This window comes from Falco biarmicus, chromosome 14 (assembly GCF_023638135.1).
Source record: "Falco biarmicus isolate bFalBia1 chromosome 14, bFalBia1.pri, whole genome shotgun sequence".
NCBI classification, from domain to species: domain Eukaryota; kingdom Metazoa; phylum Chordata; class Aves; order Falconiformes; family Falconidae; genus Falco; species Falco biarmicus.
The window spans coordinates 9,088,237-9,113,151 of NC_079301.1; the positions used below are offsets into that span (position 1 = coordinate 9,088,237).

General features: G+C 49.8%; 1 protein-coding gene across 1 annotated transcript in view; it reads left to right on the forward strand.

Annotated features, from left to right (window-relative positions):
• The window catches only part of GPC3 (glypican 3), a 154,971-nt gene that overhangs the window by 84,364 nt on the left and 45,692 nt on the right, over window positions 1–24,915 (forward strand). The window contains exons 4-6 of the mRNA XM_056360059.1: window positions 8,734–8,867; window positions 11,737–11,862; window positions 24,029–24,149. Of these exons, the coding sequence (XP_056216034.1) occupies window positions 8,734–8,867; window positions 11,737–11,862; window positions 24,029–24,149 (381 nt within the window). The remainder of the gene's footprint in view (window positions 1–8,733; window positions 8,868–11,736; window positions 11,863–24,028; window positions 24,150–24,915) is intronic.

Sequence of the window (24,915 nt, forward strand, 5' to 3'; positions counted from 1 at the left end):
ATCGGTCTGTCTCAAAAAAAAAAAAGGCAATGCAGTAACTTTTTAATTATTTAACGATGTATTTCTCAAAGAATAATTGAATCTCTGCTCATGGCTGCGGGGGGAAGTTGGACCGGTAGGTATTGACCACATTTGCAACCCAGCTGACACGGCTGCTGTTAAATAACGTATTACAGGGCCTGTCTCCGACTTGGCAGCTTACGTTCCAGACTGATGGCAGGTATCTGTTTTTCCTCTCTAAATTAAGCTGCTAGGAATTTATTTCTCTCGGATTGTTCCTTTCTGTAGCGCCGTAGGCACAAACACGGTGTGATATTAAAACCCACAGAAATCTGCAAAGGAAACCAATTAACCCAGGGAAGGAAAATAACAAGCGCACGGTGCTCACCTGGTGTAGTGCCCAGCTTTGCCCCGTGCTCTTTCTCGTTGCCCCAGCCTCAGTGGTGGGGGATGTTTGTGGGCAGCGGGGCTGCCCTGGGCTCCCCCCAGGCAGCCCTAGCCCCTTCCCCACCAGCCAAGAGAGCCAGAGCTTACAGCCTGCGCTGGACTTGGTGCTTTCAGAGGGGTTATTGTGCGCTTACTGGCACTCTGCAACAGGTAGAGTGCACAGGGAGTAATTTTTATTACTCTGTTTTTAAGTTCTGGGTAGAAAGTGGTAATCCCTCAAGCCAATTCCTTGCTTTGCTTCTCCATCTGTGGGGATGGAGTAGATTTAGTTGCCTGCAACAGGAGGGGTCTTCTAGGTGCCTGCAGTAGCGGTTGTGCAAGTGTTACAGTATGCACAAAGCACAGTTGTGTAAGTGCCATGTGTTTAGCATCCTTAGCAGAAATGGGCATCGCTATCTTAAGTCAAACTTTTCTGGCAAGTTACATGATTCAGTGCTAATGTTGGAATCTGCTGTTGGGTTGGGAGATCTTTCAGCCTCCTTGGGGAATCAGAGTCCCAGAGGCATGGTGGCAGCCTGGGATCGGGAACAGCTGTGCCCCCAGCCTCTGCCATGCCCCCGCATCAGCCACGCAGCGCGGTGGGGGATTGGGGCTTCACCAGGAGCCAGGCTCCGGGTGCTGTTGTGTTTTGCTCCTGAACAAGGCTTTGGTCAGTCTAGCACACTCCTGCTTTTCTCTGGATTTTGCTCCCACATCTTCCCTTTTACTCGGTTGTCACCTTCCAGGCAAGGCTGACTTATCTTTCCAAGAATAAAGCCTTCGTTTGGTTGTCTAAGAAACCTCATATTGCACAGATCTAACTTAAAACCGTCATGGGTGCATTAGTATGCTACGGGGCCCTGTTCCAGGAAATATCTCTGCTTGGGAAAACTGCATAAGCATGTGCTGAAAATTAAGCAAATGCTTTTTCCTTGACTCTCCTGGTCGGTTGCTGGGTTGGGTTTGAGCCCTGGCTGGGGCACCAGCTGCCTGCTCTGCGGTTTGCTGCCGAGGTCTGACCGTCAGAACTGAAATACCAAATTTTGTGTTAAATATGGAATTAACAAAACACTGGAGGGAAACACTGACTTTTGAAAAGTTGTGCTTTAATTATATGTCATGGATTATAAAGGCAAAAGGAACAACTGTGATCATTTAGTCCAACTTCCTCTCTACCTATAAATAACAATAAACAGCCTTTTGCTTAAACACAAAGCAGCTTTCTTTGGTGGATTAAACGCTGCGTGCTGGGGATGCCAGAAAGAAGAAACATCTTGTTTGCATTATTTTATGTAGGTTTGAAAGGGCTTGGCTCAAGCTGAGGTCACAGTTCCTCCGAGGGAGAGGGCATCCTGCGCTGGGAGAAGCTGGGGTCAGCACAGGGGTCGGGATATGGTGATACACAGCACGGAGGTGCCTTGGATGCTGCGGCACATGTACGGGTCACCGGGCATCAGGTCCTTAGGGAGACAGGGTGGCATGCCCTTATGGGAGCAGCGATGGAAGTGCAGTGGTGGTCTCGGTCTGATTTGAGCTGTCTGCACCCAGGCGCAGTAGGGGGAAGTGCAGATGGGGATTGTCCGGCTGCAGCAGTTAGTGCCAAGGGCTGAAACCCTTAAAAATTCCCTTGCATGCCCCACTGCTCTTCTGAGCTGCTGTACCCATGTCCTGGTGCAGGTTCTGGGGTAGAGCAACTGCATAACCGCGCAACATATCAGACCTGCCAGGTCTTGTGTCACTTCTGTCACATCAATACACACAGCTGTGTGGGGGACACATTCTGCAGCTTGCCCTGAGGATCCAGCACCATTAGCCCTTGGGTCACACCAGGGCATGGCGAGCACCTTGGGCAGCAGCTGGGGTCTGCAAGCGTGGCTGTGCTGTTGGCTTCTCTTCCACCGAGTCTTGAGCCCCTTCTTGTTTTTTCTCCCAGTTGAGCTGGGCAGAGTGGTCTTTGCAGACAAGAAATGAGGTCGGGGAGGGGCACCCATCAGTCCTCCCTGGGCCCCAGGTTCCTGTTGTGACACTGAGACTCTGCAAAGTGTCTTACGATGCTCTGCATGAAGGATGGAATACAAAAATGAAGTTAATTCCTTCTAGAAGTGCCTCCTTGATGCCTCTGCGGTCTTGCAGGAGTTTGAAGAGCTGATCTCCCAGCCAGGTGGTGATGGCCTTCAGATGGTCTGGTAGTTGCAGGGGTCCCTGAGCATTTGTAGCATGTGTTTGTAGCATGTCCTGGGCATCACTGCAGGCACTGGTGTGACAGGCACTCTGTTATTTTAAGCATTAGTGTTTGTATGCATTTTACACATTATAGTGTTGCATTATTTAAAGGCAATGCATTATTAAGCGCTCTTCTCGGCACGGAGAGTAGGTCACTTCCCGCGATTCCCACTGCTCTGCGTGAGTGAGTTAGGATGTTGCCTCTTATGTAATCCGTGCAAGGTGATGTCTGGATACTGGAAGTTGTAATACTATAGAGCTGATTAATAACATTTAGTACTCCATTAATGAGGAATTTTAGTGAAATATGCGTAGAAGACATCTGTGTTACCAGACTCCGTTTATTCCTTCTGCTTGAGTGCCTGGAACCAGAAGAACAATCATTACTTAGCTAATAATGATGTGCTTCCTAAAATAAAGGCTTGTAAATTCATTTTTATGCCCATAATCATATTTTCTGCTGTGAGAAGAGCGAGGGAGCAGGGAATCATCTTTTTCCCATCTTACTGACAAAATGTATATAATGATTACAAGCATATAATAAGAATGTTTGTCCTAGCTAAATGTTTCTTCACTTCAGTCAATCAGCATTTGTTTGAGAGTGTGTCATGCAGTTTGTGGAAGAGGATGCAATCACTGGGGCAGTGTGGCAGATTTAAATCAGTAATAAAAGCCCGGGGGAAATTAACAAGACAAAACATTAACCACAGACTAAACATTAACATATATTAGCATTTTTATTACACCTGTAGAAATGGTAAATGTTCTTGGTTACTACTATTAAAAAGTTTATGTTCTATCCCACATCATCGCAATGTATATTTTTGGTTTAAGCCCTTTAGAATTTAATTAAGCGGATTTCTATAGCAGCGCTTGAGTAATAGACTTCAGGTTCACTTTTATGGTGACTTTGAAGATAAATGGGGCACAAATGCGTTCTTTATAATGCTAATAATACGTGTGATGTGTAGCAGAGTAGGTTGTTAAAAAGAATGGGGGAAGAAGTGCCAACGCAGGCAGCTGCGTTATTGAGGCTTTCCGCTTTACTGGTCAAACTGGGTTCCATGGCTGAATGATGATCACCGGTTTAGTGAGCACCAGTTGGTTCCTCCAAAGGTAGCATGTTTTCTTGAGGTCTGTGGTTGTCTCTCCTGTGCATACCATAGCAAATCACCCTGTCAGAGGCTGTGTTCAAATCAATTATAATAGTTAATCACTTTTCAGTTTAATGTGCAGCTTCTCCCAAAGGAAACTCAGGAATAGGTATAAAATGACATACGTGAACTCCAGAGAGCAGAGAAGATTGCGGGAGGAAATCTTCAGAAATGAGGCCATCCCCTTGAAAGGAAAAAAACCACTGTGTCTTCCTGGAGAATGAATCTATAAGCAGAACAGTTCACAGAGAAGACAAATGGAAACTCCACGTAAAGTTTAAGCAAAGGTCAAATACAGCAGGCTCTGCTTTAGAGCAGAGCGGAGCTCATGGGCTGAATGAGACGCGGCAGCAGCAGGTATTCAACAGCGTCCAATGCACTCTCTTCCAAGGGGAGGCTGATTCGCTTTTTTTCCCCCCCAAAATAAAAATCTTCTAGAAAATTACCTTTAAAAAGTGCTTACTCTTGGAAGTGATGCTCAAATTGGCACCGAGGATCACATGTGTGCTGCTTTCCGATGTCGCCCACGCTGGATTGCTTGCAGCTGTGCAAGGTGAGGGGTTGTTGCCCCGTGCGGCTGCCCTGCCTTGTGCCTGGGCAGCGGAGCCGGTTCCAGCGGTGGCCCTGGTGCTGCGAGCGGTGCCAGCTGCCGCAGCCGGGCCAGTGGTGCCTGCAGGACTTTTGCCCTCCGTCAGCTGCACCAAGGCTGTGATGCTGTGCACAGAACTTGGTACTGCGGTCACTGCTCTTTCAATGACATAATTTAACCCTAGCCCAATGGTCCTGGTTCCCGTTGGCTTGTGGGCACCTACGTGGACCAGTGTTGTGCTTTACCCTGCCGCAGTTGATGCAGCTGGAAGCAGCGGGTCTGGTCCCTGCCTGCTCATGGTGCTTGGTTTCCATGCTCCCTGCAGTCCTCTGGCATCTCTCCCCTTAAATTAATGGGGAAGCGTTAAAGAGGGCTGATAATGCTATTCCATTAGCTTTGTCCCTGTACTTCTCTCAAATCAATGTTCCCTCTAAAAGCAGAGCCGTTGCATGGTGTGTGGCTCCCCGGGGTTTCAGGAGCCAGCTGCTTCCCCGGTGGGTGCGGGATGGCGAGCAGCTGGCCGGCTCCGGGGAGCCGCTCGATCCCCAGGGAGCTCTGCTCGACCAGCGGGCTCCGTCTCTCCCTGCGGCTGGAATAAAGAAATGGAGTGATGGGTAGCGGTCGGCAGGAGGCAAAGTGTTCCCCTTGTGACCTGGGTCATGCTCAAGTGGAGGAGACTAATGAAATCTGGTAATTAGTGAGTTTGTTAATGAGCTGGGGCAGGGAGATTTTGCTTTGGCTGTTACAGTATCGGTGGCTTTTGGGGCTTGTAAAAGTTCAGGGCTTTGGGAGGGTTTTGCTTGCCTTGTGTTCTCTCGCAGCAGGTTTTTGGTAGACAGGCAGATCTTCTTAAAAACAAACAAAACCCCCAACCCCGGTTGCCTAAAAAGCACTCTGCCCTTTGATTTCACATCTTAATTTTTTTTCTGGCCTGATGCTTCAAACTTCAGCCTGTTCTGGGATTGAGAGTGTGATGTAAAATAAGAGACTGCACAGCTCTTACACCGAATATATTTTAGATAAGGGCTTGTGTATATTTACAATCCACTGACAGTGTGCGGAGCCCCAGGAGAAGAGCTAGTGGTTCCATTCTGTTGATTTGCTTTGCATTTCACATTTATGTTTGTGTGGCGGGAGGCAACTGCATACTACTGCTGTCACTCGTTACTAGTTTAGCACATGCAATTAGATATGCTGCCTTCCTTTCGTGCTCTGCTCTTGCAGGTGTACCACCTTGCTGGGGATCTGGCAGTCCTTGCTCCTGCCAAAGCAAATGATGCTTGGGGAGCTGAAGCATCACAGGTTATTTTTCCCCCCTCAAGGTCTGAGGCTTGTGTTGTCCCTCCTCTGACTGCCCTACTGTGGTATTTTTCTGGACCTTTTTGAAATTTGGAGCTCCCTTTAAAATAGCGGTGCTTAGGAAGAGGCTGGGTATCTTGGTTCATGTGTTCCTGATTTTGCAGCAGGACTCAAAAAGAGGGAAAGATTGAAAGAGGGTTTCTGAGCCGTTGTCCTAGGACGGCTTGTGGCCCAGCAGAGTTTGGCAGATGGCTTGTGAAATCCTTCCCTCCCCTGAAAAGTGCATGCTATGCCGCCCCTGCAAATGAGCAGGCAATCTGTTACTTTTACATTCTCTCACTTTATTTAAAGTTCAAATCTCAGCCAGGTTTTTGTTTGACTAAAATGTGACAATCATTTCACCATGACTTCGCAAGATGGGCTGCAGTGTTGTTTGTTTTTTGCTGAAAAGGTTAGTTGGTCCTTAAATAAATTAATAAGCAAAAACTTGGAAGCACTGCTCAAACTTTCCAACCATCCATCCATGAAGATTTTGCCTGCACTGTCCCAATGGCAGGGCTAACATGGTCCTCTCTGGGGTTCCATCCCTTGCAGGAGCCTGTGGTACCCAGATGCCATGTGGGGCTGTGAGGATGCGGCTGAGCCTCAGCTCCTGCAGAAGAGCTGGGAGCGGAGGGGCTGTGATACCTTCAGTGCTGGGTGGGAGATGAGGCAGCCCCCGGCCACTCGGCCGCCTTGCCGTTTGAAGCATGCTCTCGGGTGGTGCCATTGTTCATGCTGTCGTTTCGGCCCTCCCCTCCCATTCAGCGTGTCTCAGCATCTTTGGGAAAAAAGCCTTGATTCTGGACTTGCTCTTCTCTTGGGGTTCAATAGGCTTCACCAGCTGAAAGGCGGGCTTTGGAAAGGGAAGGGGGGGAGGGGCTTTTCACAGGGGAGAATCAAAGGGAGTCACCACAAATGGCAGCTTAAAATATCCGACCTTTTCCCACTTCTCTCCACGGCTTTACATGCCCATGCAGAGCGTGGGTGCAGCAATGCTGCTTTTGTAGCATTGCTTGTTCTGTGTGCGCTGCCCTGTAGCTCTGGCGTACCTTGTGTTTCCCTGGGGTAGCTGCATGGCAGGTCTTATCTCTGACCCTCCCGGTGGGCTTGGAGGGCACCTTTGAGCAGGGTAGTCCACAGACTCGCGCATCCTCCTGTTCTCCTGCAGAGCTCCCCATTCCAGGGGTGGTGGCACCAGCCAGCACAGAGGGAGCATGAGATGTGCAGACCCATTCTCTAGTGGTGGGGTCTTGGGTGTCCCAAATGTCCTTGTCCAGGTCTCCTGCTGCCCCACGATTTCCTCTGGGTCCTGGCTGCCTGCATCAGAGGATTACCTGCAGATCTTAGGAGAGAGAGATGAGTGCTAAAGGAGAACCCGAAAGGCAAAGCAAACAGCCCACATGTGGTGGTCATTTTTTCTGACTCCCTCTGTTTTTTCAAGCCTGCCACATGATGTAGGAAGGGCAGTAGGGCTAATATGTTCTTCTGCAAGAGTTTGGGTTGGCAAGGCAGAGAAGAAAGACAGCCAAAGGAGGGCAATGGAGAAAAAAACCAGTAAGATGATGCAGAAACTGCTCCCCTGGCAGCTGCAGGAGGAGCCGATTCAGCAGAGGGAACTGCAGGCGCAGAAGGGACCGGTGGCAGCATCTCTCCCCACCGCTCTGTGAACATGAAACGGCAGCGCCTGGCTCCCAGGAGGCTTCTCTTTCAGTCTTCATTGTATGGCAGCCTGAACAAACAAACTGTGCTGTTCTTGATAATGAAGGAGGTGATATTACTAATTTATTTGCCCACCCAATGCAGGATGTAATAGAATTAATCTCTTCTCTTTACACATCAGATACTTGTATCTTGGGGCAGTGGGCTGTGTTTTTAGCTTCTGGTGTGTGGCTAACTGGGAGTTTAGCTGGCTGCCTTGGTTTGTTGTGGCGTGAAGACAAATGGAGTGCTGCAAGGAACAGGCATTTTATGGGTACGTGGTTGGTCCCAAGCCTGGATGCAAGCGGTGGGATGAGACTCAAGGGAAAGAGGGGTTGCCGTTACCTGCGGTGCCTTTGTGGTCCTGGCAGTTGGCAGAGCAACCTTCACAACCCAGCATGGATGAGTCCTGCAGAGGGTGGTTCAAAAGGTGAATTTCCCAGTGGTGGCAGTGCCTCAGGGGGACAGTTGTCCCTTGGTAGTCTCCTAGAGAAGGAAATGGCTGCAAGTCCATCTGCAGCAGGGACTGCAGCAGCAGCCGCAGCGCTGCTGGCTGAGTCTCGGGACAGTGGCCATGCAGGAGAGCTTTAATGAGGCATTTTGGATTCTTTCCCTCACTGCTGCAGCTGGTTACCAAATCATCTGTATGCTAATGAGCTAATTTGTGTCATTAGCAGAGCCCTGTTAATCAAGACCTCCCATGGTATGACTGGGCTGCAGCCACAATGCTTGCTGTATTTTAGACCTTGATTTTTATTTTTTTTAATTAGTAACAATGTGTGTGATGCTCTTTGCTGGGCACCTGCAGCGCAGCCCGTGTGGATGCTGAGCTGCCTTGAGGTGCAGAACCAGTGTCTTAAGATTTACCTTCAGAGGGGAGGTGTTTCCTAAAGTCTGGCTAGAGAGCTGGAGTGTACAGTCTTGAGATGCTACCGCTTGCAGCAAGGAAGGAGCAGGGAACATCTCCAGCCCCCTTCTGCCAGCATGAGGGTAACCGAGCACAGGGACACTTGCTGGCCATGCCTGCAGCTCAGGGGTTTTGATAGCCACAGGGGCACTGTGATGCCCAAAAATCTCACTTGGAGTTCCCTGCCTTCCCTCCCACAGGGCAGGTTCGTTCAAGAGCAGAGTTGCATCCTTAGGGCGGTAGTTTGCTTTCAGGTGCTTGTGTGAGCTATGGGAGATGGGGATGACAGGACAACAGAGCAGCTCCCATGCAGGTGCCAGCGTGCACCTCGGCTGTTTTCCTGCAGCGTTTCTGGTCCCAACGTTTCCTCATGCTGCTGTGTTTGTGTTTTCCAGATCAGCCGGTTGTGTGGCCACACTCAGCAGAGGCAGTATCGATCGGCTAATTACCCCGAAGACCTTTTCATTGACAAGAAGGTCATGAAGGTGACTCATGTTGAGCAAGAAGAAACTTTGTCGAGCAGGAGGAGGTGAGAGTGCTTGGGCTGAGCATGGTGTCTGTGGGATGGGCTGCAGGAGCGGTTGCCATATGGGTTGGCCAGGTGGAAGCGGGTGGAAGAGCTCCTTGTTTCCCTTGCCCATAAACCTGCAGCTGGTTTTGACTCTGAACATCAGAGCTACTCTACAGGTAGCTCTGAAGTGCAGCAAAGTGTCTACAAGTGTGTTCTCACAGAGTGCATCCCTCTTTTTTTTTTTTTTTTTTTAAAAAAAAACCACACTACTGTAAAACTGCCTTCTGCTTTTCTTCTTTGTTTTACTATTTTGCAATGCACCAGGCACCCAGGTTCATACACTAATGCCTTGTCTGGGTTTCTTGGGCACTGCTATAGCGCCACAAATACAGGTGTAGTTACAGGTGGAAATGGTCGCTCGAGCCTGAAACACTGCATGTAACACTGTGTGTGTAGGTAAGGGGGGCTTATTTCCCTTTTTATTGTGTGCAGTCTTTATGGTAGTCCAGGAATTTTAACAGCATTTTACTGAATATTTTCAAAGTGAAGCAGGTACCTCCACTGCTGGCACTGCACCCTTTGCTTCCTTCCCTCTGTAAATGGAAGCTGTAATTCAGTGAGCTTACACTGCTGTGTCGGGGGGATGCGTCTCCCCCCTGGATCTGAAAGCACACCCAGAGGCATGCGATGCCTTTTCTTGTATTCAAGACAGCAGTAAAATCCTTGCGGAAGAGAAACAGGCAAGCTTGGCAATTTTTGGAATGGGATAGATAAAGTTGGATGCATTTCTCTTTAAAGAGTAACAGGGCCACATTCTTGATACGGTTCCCATGAGATATATCACCAGGGCTTGCATTCTTCCATTGTCTCAACACATTGGAGGGTTACACAGCCCAGGCTCTGCCAGAGATGTCCTTTGAGGACTGTGAAGTCTAATGAAATCTGCTGCGATGAATTACATGAGCTCATACCTGCAGATATGGAGTTTCTCCTGCCCGGTGGGGAGCTCTGCTGCCTGGTAGTTTTCTTCCCTCCCTTCTCCCCAGCACTGCCGGGGTCTGCAGGATGGGAAGCAAGGCAGTATCTAGGATGTAAGGAGCCGTGTGTGATGGGCAGCGTAAAGCTTGTCCTGCTCAGGGTTTGGCGTAACTGAAGACCCAGGTCTTGCCCTATTTTGGCTTTCAAAATGGTGTTGGTTGGACCTCCTGCCCCACTGTAAGCCCAGGGGAAGAGATGGCCGTAGGAGGTGGTTCATGCGGGAGGTGAATGTCTGAAGCACCCTTCCAGTTTATGCAGGGGGGGTGTGGGCTGAACTCCCACCCTTTGGAGGGGCTTTGACTGATCGGGCTTGTTCATTGGCATGGACAGTGACGGGCGGGTTGGTGTCTGTGATACCCTGGCAGGGTGCCTTGTGGTGACCCAAAGGAGGACTTAGGTGCCCCCCTGCCTTCATCAGCTGCTGGCTCTGCCTGCGCTGGCTGTGTCAGTCCCACCAGGGCAGAAACAGGCTCCTCGCTAGAAAAAAGTCAGAGCAGAGCAGCGCAGGCTGCCTTTGCTGGCACTGGGGCGGCTTCTCCGTGTTTCGCCTGCCCCCAGCTGGCAGTCAGGGGCTTCATCTGGAGAGAGAGCCCCGCGAAATCCCCGAGTAAAGAGGGATGGAGGGAGCTGGGCACCCCCTCTGCACCCCAGCCTGCCTAAGCCTGCTGTGTCTGACAGCCTGGCATGGCTGGGCAGCTCCCCGCAGCTGGCAGGGCATGGAGGTCCCACTGCTGTGGGGCCAAGGGGATGCCCCTGAGAGGGCTCCCAGCTCGAGGTGCTGACCCCTCATCATTCCTCCTGGGGAGGAAGGAGGCCAAGAACTAACCCCTTGCCAAAGGGGGAAACGTGCTGAACCCAAGCCAGGAGACTCTGAGGCCAAGCCTTACTTCCTCCAGTCCCTGCTATTCATATTATCATACTTTTTATGCCATTTACCTAATTAAATCTGCCAGTGTTTCCCAGTGACAGCTGCTGAGTGCCCCTGAGGGGACAGACCCTGGGGCAGCCCCTGTCCCCTTTCTGGCGGCTGGCAGTGTCCCCCAGGTCAGACTGTCCTGGCACTTCTGGTCGGCTGCTGAAGGGGACCTGCTGGGGACAAGGTTCCTTGGTGCTGGGAAGGGGGAGCACAAGGTGGGGGTCTCCTCTTGTCTGGCTCAAGCACTGCTCCTGCGGCTTCTCCTGCCTTCTGGGGCAGAGCCATTTTGCTGAGTGTAACGTGATCCTTTGAATGCCGGCTGTGACTCCACGGCCAGCCCAGTGTACTCCTTAAAAATCGTGTATTTTCAACAGTGCAGCATGAAACCCAGTGTAACCGATCTGTACAGGTCTATGCTGAGAGTGACCGCTGTGGTCTACCACCAAAAATGCCGCTTGCCCTTGCAGGGGTGTTGGATGGCCGATGTCAGGTAGACCAAGTGACAAGGCTGTCCTTTCCCGAGGGGCTTCTGTTGCCTTCTGTGAGGTAGAGGGGACTGCTGGCAGCCTGAGCGCTTGCTGCTTTGATGCAGTCCCTGTATGCATGGCCTGAGCCAGCAGCACCTTTCCTTAGGTGCTTTCCTCTGGTTTTGGCGTGCTGCATGGTTGGGCTGAGGTTCTGCCGCCCCAGCATCCCTCTCCTCACATGCATCTTTGCCCTAAGAAACATGGACTCAGCCCTTGACTGAATAACATTGAGGATGATGGAAAAAGCTACTTGACATACTACAGAAATAAGACCAATGCTTCATGGTTTGTTTGCACCCAGCTGCTTTCTTGTGTTTGTGTGATGACCCTTACTGGTTAAAATGCGCTGACCCCATCTTCTTTTCGTCTTTTTTAACTGAGCACCATTTCCTCCCCTTTCTTCCAGGGAACTCATTACGAAGCTGAAGTTCCACAGCAGTTTTTACAGCAGCTTGCCAGAATACATCTGCAACCACAGCTCTGCTGTTCAGAACGACACTCTTTGCTGGAACGGACAAGAAGTCGTGGAGAGGTGAATCACGTCTCCCTTCCCCTCCCTCCCCCCAGCACTGCTTATCTTGTGTTAACCACCAGGCGTTGGAGTAGTCTGTGACCAGGGTGCTGCTCTTTCCCTTAAGAAACCTTTTGCAGAGCTGGGGTCCTGCAGTTGCGCTGCAGCTCGGATGGATGTGCAAAGTCTGCACGGAGAGTAGAAGTGGTTGTGTGCTGCCCTCCACTGAGTCTTCTGTACTGTGCTGTGAAAACTCTGCAGCCGTGGCTGGTTTTGGTCAGGGTAGGTTCGGAGTGGTGAGCCACAGAGAGGAGACCTGCAGCAGTGCAGCCGTGCTCCTGGTACCAGGGGTAGCTCCTCTCCAGTAGCCATGTGGGGGGCATTGCCACCGTGCCCTTCGTTGGGGTGGGGACGTCTTCAGCCTGGCTCCATGCAGTGGTAGCAGCACAGCATGGCTGGCATCCCCTGCCCCGTCCAGGGAGGGACAAAGAAGCCCAACAAGATGGTCTTCCCCTTGGCCTTGGCTCTGTGTTGGAGGAGGTCAGGACCGCTGAGCTCTGGTGGTGCCACTGTTGCCGTCTGACCGTCTTCTCACAGCTGAGCCCTGGCTGCCCTCTCTGGATGGAGCCGTTCACCCCAGGGTCCAGATTGTGCCCTGGCTGCTTCTCCCTGCCCCACTTGCCAGTTCTGAGGATGTGCCAGTGGTAAGTGTGAGGTTAGTCAGGACGGGCAAATACAGGAATCATAGCATAAAGGGGAAGGAAACGTTAATAGAAATGGAGGTTTTTCTTGCAAAAGATGCCCCTTGGGGAGTGTTAAAGAATGTGGAAATAGACCTTGGAAATTTTTTTTATAATGATACATAAATTTCCTCTAATCACCCTACTTTGCAAAGCATCCTTTGCTATTAAGTAGTTTGTGTCAGGGAAGAAATAGAAATAAAATCAGGAAGTGGTGAAATGTTGAGATATTAATTACGACTTCTTGATCAGTAACCTCAGGTGGTAATTAGCCTGTGCTTGCAATACTGACCTGAAACACTGAAAGGACCAAAATAGCATCAAACTATATTTTGAAAAAAATTGCTCAAGCATCTAAGATCACACACTTAATAAAAAGTACTTACTTTGCCTAAGGCAAGATGTCCTCTATTTGTACTTATTTCTGCAAAATCTTGAGTTTCCATGACTAAGTGAGAAATTCAATTGGGGAAAAAAAAATTATTTTGGTATTATCTCACTAGTTGTTAATTAAAATTTCTTAAACAGTGCTATAAACACTGCGGCTTTGTAGGAGGGGGACGTAGTGTGAGGTCTTTGCTTATGACAGCTCACCAGGGCCACAGACAGCGGCCTCGGTCCAGGTCCTGCTGATGGCACAGCTGGGTGAAGTGGCAGCAGTGGAAAGGTGCTGAGTCTAGATCCCCCCCGCAAATGTAAGTTCAGAGTTGTTTGCAGATTAAACATGATTTTAGACTATAGCTGCCTTCAGCTTCCTGCCGAGAATACCAGGGAAGCGTCATGGGCACAGATGTCACCCTAGGTCCCCCGCTGCAATGCTGCAGCGTCGGTGGCATGAAATGGAAGGTCACGTAGGTGCCATGGCATGCGGAGGGGGCAAGGCAGGGAGAGGATGGTGTGTGTGCTTGAAGGGGGCACCAAGACTTCAGCGCGTGGCTGCCTCTCTGTTGAGGACTAAATCCTCTGCTGTGCCTGAAGAGAGCGTGCCTTTCCACTCCTCTCCTCCTTGCTCCCTCTGGTCTATTGCACAGATGTCACCACCTCTGCCATCTCCTATGGAATATTAGCAACAGCTCCCTTGCAGCTTGCAGATACTGGAGTTTTTTTGCTGCTAGCAGAGAGGGGTGCTGAGAGTTAAATCCCCCATCCCCTCCCAGGGACATCAATGGTGTCCTGGAGGGGGAGACTTGCTGTCTGGGCAAGGAGAGCAGTGGGGGTGGTGGCTCACAGGGAGGAGGGGGTTTGAACCCCCTGTGAAGGCAGGGTGTTCAGGAGGGAGAGCAAATGAATGGGTGCACAAAATGGAAGTAGCTGTTGCCCCTTAAACGCATCGACTGCCTTTCTGTGTCACCTGGGGACCTAGGGTGACATCTGTGCCCATGACGGTTCCCTGGTATTCTCGGCAGGAAGCTGAAGGCAGCTATAGTCTAAAGTCATGTTTAATCTGCAAACAACTCTGAACTTACATTTGCGGGGGGATCTAGACTCAGCACCTTTCCACTGCTGCCACTTCACCCAGCTGTGCCATCAGCAGGACCTGGACCGAGGCCGCTGTCTGTGGCCCTGGTGAGCTGTCATAAGCAAAGACTACCCTCTGCATCCATAACGCTTCCCAGGGTGACCCTCTCCTCTCCACGGGCTGAGAAAGTGTCTCGTACCTGGTGGTGTTTCTGCCAATGAAACTACCGGGGGGGGAACTCAGCTAAATAAAGCTGAACGAAGATCATGGCCCAGGGTGCTGTTCTCCCAGGACCTATTTGCAGAATGTTTCGGGAGCAAACATGTAGTTACAATGGTCTCTGAAGCCAGTTGCATTGCTTCACGTGGAGCCAAAACTGCTTCATGTGCTTGGACCTCCCAGCGTGGCATCTCTTTCAGAGAGTCTGGGAGGATTCCTGAAAATCAGGAGCATTTAAGGTAATGCTGCTCGAGTACCCCAAACCACCAGTTTTCTTTATTTCAGTGTTTTTCCCCAAGAGGGAGCCAAGCAGCTGTTCACCGTGTAGGAGCTCTGCAAGCTGCTCTGAGAATGTGCGTTATGTACTGGAGTGTTTTTGGCGCGGCTACAGCAATTCTCCTGCTGGATCGATGTGCACTTGTTGGTCATCAAACACCATCTTGCCACTTTTTGCAAGAAACTTGGTGTTTTTTGAATAGCTAGTATTAATTTCAGGATGCTGACCTTAGTTGTCCCACATGTATAACAGCTGCTGGAAAGAAGAGTCTGATTTTCTAGGTTTTGTGAATGTAAAATATACTTTATATCTTAATGTTTCCCCTCTTGCTTTGTTGGATATTGGCTTTTGTAAATCAGATCTTTCTGACTGAAAGTTCAGCAGGCTGGACCGGAGGAGACGCTCGTTCCTTGCATGTAACCTGCTGTGCGTGGTCGCTGTAGCTGGATACGTTTCACTGTGGGACAGGATTGAGTTGCCTGAGCATGGGCACCACGTGCAGCCTTGAGACCCCTTCACGTTTCTGGGACATCTATAGGCAGATCTAAGGCCACCCATGTCCCTGTGGAGGGGCAGCTGGGGCTTGAGGGAGATGCCTTGCGGTTCCTGTAGCAACATGAGGTGCTTACCCTAGGCGTGCATTAGAAGGCACCTGCTGAAGCTGCTGACGGCTTTGCAGCATCAGGTGAAGACCCAGGGGAGAGCGATGGTTGGGTGGATGCCATGTTTCTGTGTGGAGGTGATGGATAAAACCGGGCGTGGCTGTGTCAGTGAGCTCGGTGTGAGCATCCTTATGGGCACATCTGGCCCTTGGTGGCATTCCTGTAGGCTTTGTGGCTATTTACCTCTCACAACTTTAATGCAGTACCTGAGCGTTAATTAAGTTAGAGAGGAGTCTTACTGGCTTATCCATTTCCTGACCTCTCTGTCATGACAAAATTTGCTAGTTATTCTAAGCTCTTTTCCTGTAACATGTTAAATCAAGCCTGGAATAGCAACTTCACAGCTACTTGCCAAAGCACTCAAGTACCAGACAATACCGACAACGTGCATCCTGCTATTTGATGCAAACAATCCCTTCTGCACCCGATGCTGCTCCTTTTGTGGTTTTTCTGAATCTATTAATGCTGTCCTGTTTATCCCAGTGCTTTGTTATCAGCACTGTGTCAGTGCTTTGTTACTAGCACTCCTTGCTGCGGACTGGACACGCACAATGCCTTTTCACTGGGTCTCATTTCCCAGTTTCAGCCTTGGACCATCCTGCACTTCCTCCTTGCCCTTAGTTCCCTCTGCCCTGACTGAACGTGGCGTGTTCGTCTGGGATGCCGAAGCAATGCAGCTGGCTTGAGGATTTTATTGTGCTTTTCCCCTGCCATTTCAGTGCAGTCCTATGCGGACTCTACTTCGCTTGTCGTGGTGATCAAGACCTAACTCTGCTTGGGCTATGTTCTTGTTTCATCCCTGGTTTTTGAGATTTCCCACTGATGGAGCAGGGTTGTGCATGCAGCGGGAGCACTCCTTGCCTGGCGCAGCCCCTTGCAATCCCTCTGAAATTAGGAGCTGTGAGGACCTGCTGAGTGGGGGCTTTCTACACTGTGGCTTGTGATGGGGATGAAATGCAATGTGTTCTGCTGGTGGGTGAGCATCACTTATCCTGCTGTGTGTATTCTAGCATGTTATTGTGATTCATGCCTCATTTTCTTCTACTGAGTCTTACTTTGTGGTCCTTTGTCCATCTCATTTACTTCTCCAAGTTGGACTATCTAATGGTGAGAATTCATCCTCCTTCCTGAGGTTTGTTATTAACCTGCGGGTTAATAGTTCAATTGCCATTCCTTATGTGGGTTTAGGACATGGTGCCTTGAAATAACAGTGTGCAAACAGTGGCAACCATACAAGGAAGGTTGATTTTTCTGGTCACGCAGAGCAGTGCCTGTGTCTTTTGCTGTGCTGTTGCTGCGTAAAGAACATAAGCCAAAGTGGGAAGAAAAAATAAGACAACACATTATTGCTTTTCACACTTGTCAAAGTGTGGAAAAACATATTGTGCTTTTATGGGATGCCACAAAAGTTCACAGCCAAATCCACCCATGGCACACTGCACCACTTGTGAAGAGCTTGTTGAGGAGTCACGGTGCTTGGGTGTTCGTGGTAGCTGGTGACGAGACCTTCTGGATCTCCCTCTGTCTCTCTGCATCCCTGTGCACCTCTTTGCAGCTTTCCTGGACTCAGTTAATTGACAGGCACTTCCCTGAGGTAGCAGGGGCTGGACATGTAGGCAGGGTGGGTGTGCAGCAGCTTAAAACTGCCTAGGCAAGGGTTGCTATCATGACCTTCCTTACCTCTGTCTTCATGCCCCATCCTCCCGTCTGCCCTCACACTGGTGGTGCCGCTGGTGGTGCCCGGTGGTGAGAAGATGTCGTCCAGCATCTCTTATCTCCATCCAATGCGGAGAAAAACCAGAGGGTGATTCTTATCGCTGAAGTCCTGACTGAATAATTAGCTCTTTTAAAGACTTCAGCTTAAGTCAAGTGGGTGTTGAGATATTGAACTCATCTCAGTTCCTATGGGAGTTCGGTGTCTGAATCTCCAAGGTGAGCCTTATATATCGTATGAGGGTTTTGCTGCATTTAATACTAAAAGCCTATTAAAAATCTAGATTCTCAGAGTTTAATAATCTGCTTACATGAGTATATATTCCTTTCAAGCTGTTCTGAATAGAATGACAGCAACATTTGCCCACTGCAAAACTTGTAAGCATGTTAAGTATTAGATTCTGCCATTTCCAAATTTCTCAGGACAAACTTGTACCGTAATCTCTATCACCGGCATAAGCCTTGTGCTCTTTATACCAATTCCAAATTAATATATTTTTAGCACCTTGCCAGATTCTCTTCTTCAAGCTAGAAGTCTCAGATTTCCCTGCTGTTGCCAATGAACTGCGGTTTGTTTTAATCATACAAATCATAAACAATGAAAGCACAATTGGAAGCAAGAAAGAAAAATGAGATTCTGTAATTGGAACAAAGGAAATTCCATGCCAGCAATAACCCTTTAGTTCATGAAGGGTTTGGTTATTTCTGGCAGTGCTGCAAAATATCTGATACAATGGAGTCCCCAAAGAGTGAGGCTGTATAACTTTTCAAGCACATAAAACACAGCTTTGTAGCAAATGTAAGCTATAATGAAAGGGTAGTAGGCAAATTCAGCGGGTTACTGAGTGGCCATAATTGTTTCCAGAGTATTTCAGAAATTAAGATCATGAATCTTCCTCTGTTAAGCCTGCTGCTTGGTCTCAGGTTTAGCCAATTTTTCCATAATCTATTTGTCTTGAACTTAAGTAGGAATGGAGGGAGACTTCAGGCTGCCCTTTTTATGCTACAGACTCCTGTTGTTTTGCTATGAATATTACAGCTTTTGCTGTTCCTTCTTAAAGTCCCATATTCCAGAACCAGGTCGTTACCTGAGACTTCACGTTTACCACCAAACTAACATCTGCAGCACGCTCACCAGCTGCAGCACATTGCATAGGGAGGTTGGGAAGAGGCAGCCACTGCCCTTTGGTGGGGAACTGATACAGCAGCATCTCGGAGGGCTCTCATGGTACTGAGACCAGGCTGCAAGGTGTTGGTATTTGGAAAACCAGCAGAAAGTGGCTCCTTTTTATTTAGGTGAGAACCTTCCCCACTGAGAGCGTTGGATCCTTCTGGTTGCTTTTGAAGAAGCTTGCTCAGGGCTGCTGGTGGTGTAAAATCGGTTGTGGCGTTGCAAACCCTGCAATGACTGCTAGCACTCACTGCAATCAAGCAACTGGGTGCATCTTGCAAGCCAGGAAGGCACCTGAGAGCTATACACCCCTCCTCTCTCCTGCCACTTGCATCACCATGGAACAGATGTCTGCATATGGTTAAGGGATGGTGGGACCACACACTCCATATGGAAGAGGACAGCTGGGGTGGACCTGCACCCCACACCCAGCCCGCCTCTGAGCAATTGCTATGACTGACCAGGTATCTCTGGAAATTCTCTCTTTAGAGAGAAAACTATCAGGGAAAGAAGTTATCACCTCTTCTTGGAGGCTTATGGACTCACCCAGGAGTTACTCCCTGTCTGCAGGGTGGGATGAGTGGGTTGGAAGCAGCTCTTCCAGCCTTTTGGCACCTGCCACTCACACCGCTGATGTGACACTAAGTTGTCCCACTAAACCAAAAGGTAGCAGGGCCAGAGACAGTAAAATGTTGCCATCACCACTGTGCCCACCTTTAGTAACTCATGAAAACCAGCTGGAGAGAAGATTTGAGATCCTGCAGGGAGTGTGGGGGAGACACTTTTCTTTCCTGTCTCCCCTTTTTCTTATCTTTGTGCCTCCTATGTGGTGAGGACTTTGTGTCACCAGCCCACGTGGCCTGTAGTAAGTCTCATCTTGAAATGCAGAGCAGCATCAGGGGATTGTGGGTGCTGGAAACGCTGCTCTTTCCAGCTTGGTTATGAAGTCCCATGCAATGTAAACCCCTTGTCTTGTGTTGTAGTCCTGTCTTGTAGCATCCTGTGTTGTGTTTGTCCCCCATCCTCTCCCTCAGACAAGTAGGATTCAGTGAACAGAGATGGTAGGGAAGAACCTGCAAGGGACACCGTGCTGTTTAAATTGTGGGACTGCATTTGAATAAATACTTTGCAACTGGAAAGCAGGCATAAATTAATTGTTATTTGAATAAAGTTATTTTCATTTTTCTAAAAGGTGTAATTCTTTATATTTGACTTAAAGGATTACTTTATCTAAATCACGTCAGGCATTGCAGTAACTCATCTTTAAGCCTAGCACGGCCAAGTAGGATGAAAGTGCATTTTACATTCATTGCCATATATTTAAGTTGCGTTTGTCATCTTGTCTTCCTTGCTCTGAAATGGAGAGCCTGGAAAGAGCTGCATTTGGACAGGAATGACCAAACGTTCACAGGAAACGTTTGTGGATGGTGGGGAGGAGAGGAGGGGGAAATCCCTTAATTTGACTGCATACCTTGTAATTTATGGCTGGGGGATGAGAAGGAGCAGGAAGGGTCTGTAGCTGGGCTGTCCCCAACAGAAGACCTCAGATCATTAGTGTTTTCATCCAGTGGTTGTCTTTAAGACCGTTTTTAGTGAGGGCTGCTTATCAGCACATTTTACAATGTGACATTTGTCTTTGGAAAATACCATGTCCCCAGCAAGAGCCCATACCCAGGGAGCCTGAGCAAGGAGATGCATGCTGGCTGACGTTGAGACACGTCAAAGAGGAAAGTATTTTGGGCTTTGCTTGTGAAGTGGAAGCCAGACCATGCTCATGTTGCAACACTGATATCCCTTTGGCGCAGGGACCCCCTGGGACCACGGGGTGGACTTAAACCACTGTGCATATTTTGCTGTTCAGTGCCAGTATCACCATGGCAGAGGTATGTCGTGGGTTTCATGGGGTGGCACAAGTGTTCTGTGGAAGGGGCCGTTTTATTGGCATATGTTGAAAGCAGCTCGAGATAGCTCTGAGACTTCTCCTTTTCTGCGCTGTGGCTGGAGACCATGGGAGGAAGGTGATGCTTTGGCTTGGCTTTGCAGTGGGACCTGCGAGCCAGCCAGCCCTGCAGCAGCTTGCAAGGGATGCAGGGGAGCCTGCGTTGGGACTGTTCCAGGAGCCCCCAATCCTCCAGCTTGGTGGAGACTGCAAAAGCATCTCTCTGCCATAATAAGGCCTGGCTGCTCAGCCCAGGCTGCAGGGAGGGGTGCCAGCTGCCTTTTCTAGCTTTTCTGGCATTTCAGGAATGCTCATCTCTCACTGAAGCTACATTTCAAAGTCTTTAACCCTTTCGGTTGGCTGCATCCCATATGGCTGAGTGCCTGCTATCCTGGCCCTGGTGCGGGGGCAGAGAGGAGCCCAGCGGAGGGCGAGTTGTGTCCCCCTCATACCTGGGTACATTGGGGGGCCTTGGCTCAGCAACACAGGGACAGTGTGTCCTGAAGCACCCAAGGCACACAGGAGCATGTCTCAGGCTAGTCGGATGTAGCACATCCCTGTGCATCTGCTTCTTTGCGACTCATGCTCACAGATGCGCAGCTTGCAGTCCCCCCTGCCTTGCTACTTCAAATGACTTCTTGGAATAACGCAGATGATTCATTTTGGCCCTAGTATGTACCTTCATACCTGGCCAGGTGGGAAGCACCCAGGTGGTGGCACCCTGCTTCTCCAGCATCACTGTTTTAGGGAGAGATCCCTCTGCAAATGCCTTCAGGTTTGCTTCCTTCTCTGGGAGACTTTTTGCTCTGAGGAAGGTGATCTGAGGGCCTCACCACCCCAGTGGAGCCTTCTGGAGAGCAATTTCAGTCTTTGGACACATAGTCATGGCGTACTACTGTGGTGTACAACACTGTGGTACTGTGTTCCTGCCTCCTGTACAATGTTGTGTAGGTTACAGAAATCCTCTCTGGCAGTCACCGTGTGGATTTCAGAAGGAGTTTCACCCATGCAAACCCAAGCTATTTGAGTTTCTCTGTATAAAACTATTTAGGAGAGAGATTGTATTAATTTTGGTGTACATCAAATGGGCTAGGTTCTGCTCTTGCTTGTGCGAGATTTATCCTGCTAGTTAAATCTTTTAAACCACACGGGACTTTTCAGCCATGTACTTTAAAGTTCGGAAGAGTGTTTTAGATTAAATTTACAGCGAACACTGAAAACGGTAATTTCTTCGGCACCTAAAAAGCCATGGGTCTTGTGGATGCTTACGTTCCGTCGCTAGATGTGTTTGTGGGGTTGGCACGGTGGCTTTAAGTGACTGTGTGACAGAGTTCACTGCTCCCAATGCCTTACTCCCCTGCAAAAAGTTAAGCCCAAGCATCTGCAGAGCCAGGCAGGTCTGTGCTTGCGGCAGCAGTGTCTTCCCACGAGATGGTGCTCGGAGCATGTGGTCCTGCCTCCCATCCCTGCCAGGAGGCCAGACCTTCTCCTGGCTACCGGCTGCTGCAAGCTGCCATCCCGCCTGGCGCTCTCTGGCTCCACTTCTCCCAGTTCCTTAGCTTTCAGCCTACAACAAGCCTCTAATTGCACGTCTAAGTGCTTTTCTGAACTGGGAGCTATTGTGTCTCAGGTGTAGCTGTGTTTTGTACTTCCCAGGGTAATGCAACTATTAAAAAGTAAAAAAAAAAAAAAGCACATGTTCTGCAAAATGTTGAGTCCTAATGGGAGGCCTCGGCATGGGGACAGGTGTCTGGGTGGAGAACAGAGCTGTTGGGGTCAGTCCCTCACGCCTGAGCAGCACGGTGCTGCAGCTGGAGCCCTGCAGGGTGGGCAGGCAGCTGCCCCGGTGCTGAGGAGCTGGTGGGGCTTGCGAGACCCAAGTTGATGTCTCTGCTTTGCAGCGATGCTTCTCCTGTACTTGCACAAGCTCTTTATATCTGGTAACAGGAATATATGCAGGCATGTGCCGTTCTGTTAGAGGCACAAACACCTCCTTTCTCTCATCTTCATCTGTCATCTTTATGAAGCATCTCATGGGGTCATCAGCCCTCACCTGTATGGGGAGTGCCCAGCGCTGGGGACCGGGCTGGGGATGCGGAGCGCTCCTGGATGTAAAGCTCCTGCTCTGAAAAAGCCTCGGAGTGGAAATCAGCCTCAGTCCTGCATTCTAAATGATGCGAACGTTTCAGGTCAGGGCAGATTCCTGCTGCACCAGTAAAAATCCAGGGTTGCCTTTGCATCCCCACACGTCTGAGTGAGTCTCATTCCTAATTTAGAGTTGAAGTGGGGCCAGCCCCCTGTGTACCCCCAAAACCCTCAGTGTGCCCCAACAGCTGTCGTGGCTGAGTGTCCCCATGCCTTTCTCTCCTAGCAAACATCCTCTCTGAGCTGGCCCCACCATCCCTCCCATCTCCCTCCCCTCCTGTAAATCCCTGCTGAAGTCCCACTTCCCAAAGCCTCTGTGAAATGGGCCAAATGTCATCGCCCGAGCTCGCCCGGCAGCCTGGGGATGAAAGATTAGTGGGCAGGGAAGCAGGGAGCTGGCAGACAGGGAGGCAGTTGCTGGGGCTGGTGCTGGGAGCTGGGTAAGGACACGATGTGTAGGAGATGAGTCGCAGAAAGGAAAGAAAGGAATATTCATCATGTTTACCCACGGCACTGGAACAATAGTCGTACGTAGAGTAGAGCAGACTGATGCTTGGCGTTATCTCAGCGATCTCAATTTCGTAGGCTGTGCTGGCATTTGGCAGCATGTGCTGGGGCTGTCAGCTCTTGGAGATGAGGACTTGGTTTGTGCTTGTAGCGTACCCCATCACTGGGGCTGTGATGAATTCCAACAACCCACAGCTCGAGAAGGCACCAGTGTGCTCTGTGCCACTGCCGTGGCTGCCAGCAGTCGGTGGCAGCAGCCGCTTGCTCTGGTCCTGAAGCCAAGTTTGAGGTTGGTGCAGATATGCTTGTCTCACGTCCTGAGCGTCACGAGCTGTTGCCCAGGTGCTGGGTGTAGAAACGTGTTCCTCCAAAGGCAAGCATGCAGTGATCCCTCTGTCCCTCCTCACTTTTATTGCTCTGATAAACTCTACCATTCCATAATTTTTGCAGTAGTGAAGTTATATTTCTTTCCTAATTGCTGATGAAAAAGCTGAGCGCAGACTTGGCCGCCCTCCTCTGCAGAGCTGCCGTGGCAGCTGTGTGAGGGTCCCTGTGGAGACCTGCGTCTGGAGATCTCTCCACCAGCTCTTAGTGTGCTCTACGGGTGCTTTACTGTCTTGCCCAGTACCCGTGTAAATTGAGGTATCGTGTGGTGCGGAGCCCAGCACCGTACCAAAGTCAAGGTATGTTCTGTCTAAGCAGTTACTTTGATCCCCCAGGCTGGATCTCATCAAAGACTGAAATCAGGATTGTTTGACAACACCTATTTTCCATTAGCAATGTTGACAGCATTAATTATATTCTGATTCTTTAATTCTTTATTATTGAAATCACACATCAGTGATAGTAATTATTTTGCAAGGGGGTTGATATTATGCTAATCAGCTTGCAGTTAACTGGGTCATCCCACTCACTTTTTTTTTTTTTTTGGCTGTGGGCACAACACTACTGCTCTTGTACTGGAGTCTCTGTGGTCTGCCAAGATTTATTTTAAACAAACATGAGCAAGCCAGAATTTCTGAGCCAGCTTTTTTAGGACTCTTGGGTGCAAGTTATGTGAAAATGTTTATCTCTGTTGTATGCTGTTTAATGTCTTCCTTGGTTACTAATGGACTGGAAAGGACTTCATTGTCCTCAAGTGATACAAGTACATCATCTTGCTGGTTTGCAAAGGCAGAGCAGAAATGTTTATGGAAATCTTCTGCCTTTTCTTTGCCATTATTAACTGTCTTGCGCTCTCTGTTTTGGAAGGGGATGGTGCTTATCTTGGGATTTCTTTTGTTTGTACTGAACTTTAAAGATCTCCTGTCTATTAGCCTATCACATTGTGGTCTCCTCTGTTCTCGCTCCCACAGGTACAGTCCCCAGATCACAAGGAACGGAGCAAAAGCTCAGCCTGGCAACCATGAGGTGAAGATGAAAGGTCCCGAGCCAGTGATCAGCCAGATTATTGACAAGCTGAAACACATCAACCAGGTTAGTTGCAGGCATGCCAGCAGGGATGGCTCCAGAGTGGGTGGTTTCCAAATCAGTTTGGCCTCCCCCACACTTTCTTTTGGGCTCAGCCAGACAACCTGGGGCATCTCCGTCTTCAGCAGCTGAGTGTGGAGTCAGTGCCACCTCAGCCCTGCACGGTGCTGGGCTCACAGGGCACGTGTGGCAGGTCCTCACTCGTGCACGCTGGTGCGGTGCTCTGTGGGTGTAGGGAGCTGCAGGGCACGCGCGTTGCAGCCCTCCAGGGCTCAGCCTCTGCCCGGGCGATGCGTGGATGCAGTCCTGCAGCGTGCATCTGCTGGGCATCCGTCCCCTGCACGGTGAAGGATGAAGAAAGATGGGACTGCTGTGGTGTCCCTGAGCACGGGGATTATGTGGCACGTGCCTGATGTCCCCTCTGGTCAGAGGAGTCCCCTTTGGCATTGCTTGTGGCTGGCAGAGAGGGTCACCTCTTTCTTTGCTGTATCTCCCTGGACATCCACTCCCAGTCACTACTGGAGCAAGTTACTGTTGAATGGGGAAATGGCAGAGCTAGATGAGACCCTTTTCACTGTTGGAGGAAGCTTCCCTCCCACAATCTCAGAGCTGGCATCTATGCTGGGACAAGCAGTATCTTGTCTCTCCCCATCGTGTCAGGCCAAGTTAGGTCTGTGAACAAGCCCCACCGCTGCCAAGGCATTAGGTGGCACCTCCGCGCGGCATTCAGCTTGCAATTGTTAACTTCCCAGAGCTCTTCGGTGGTGTTCCC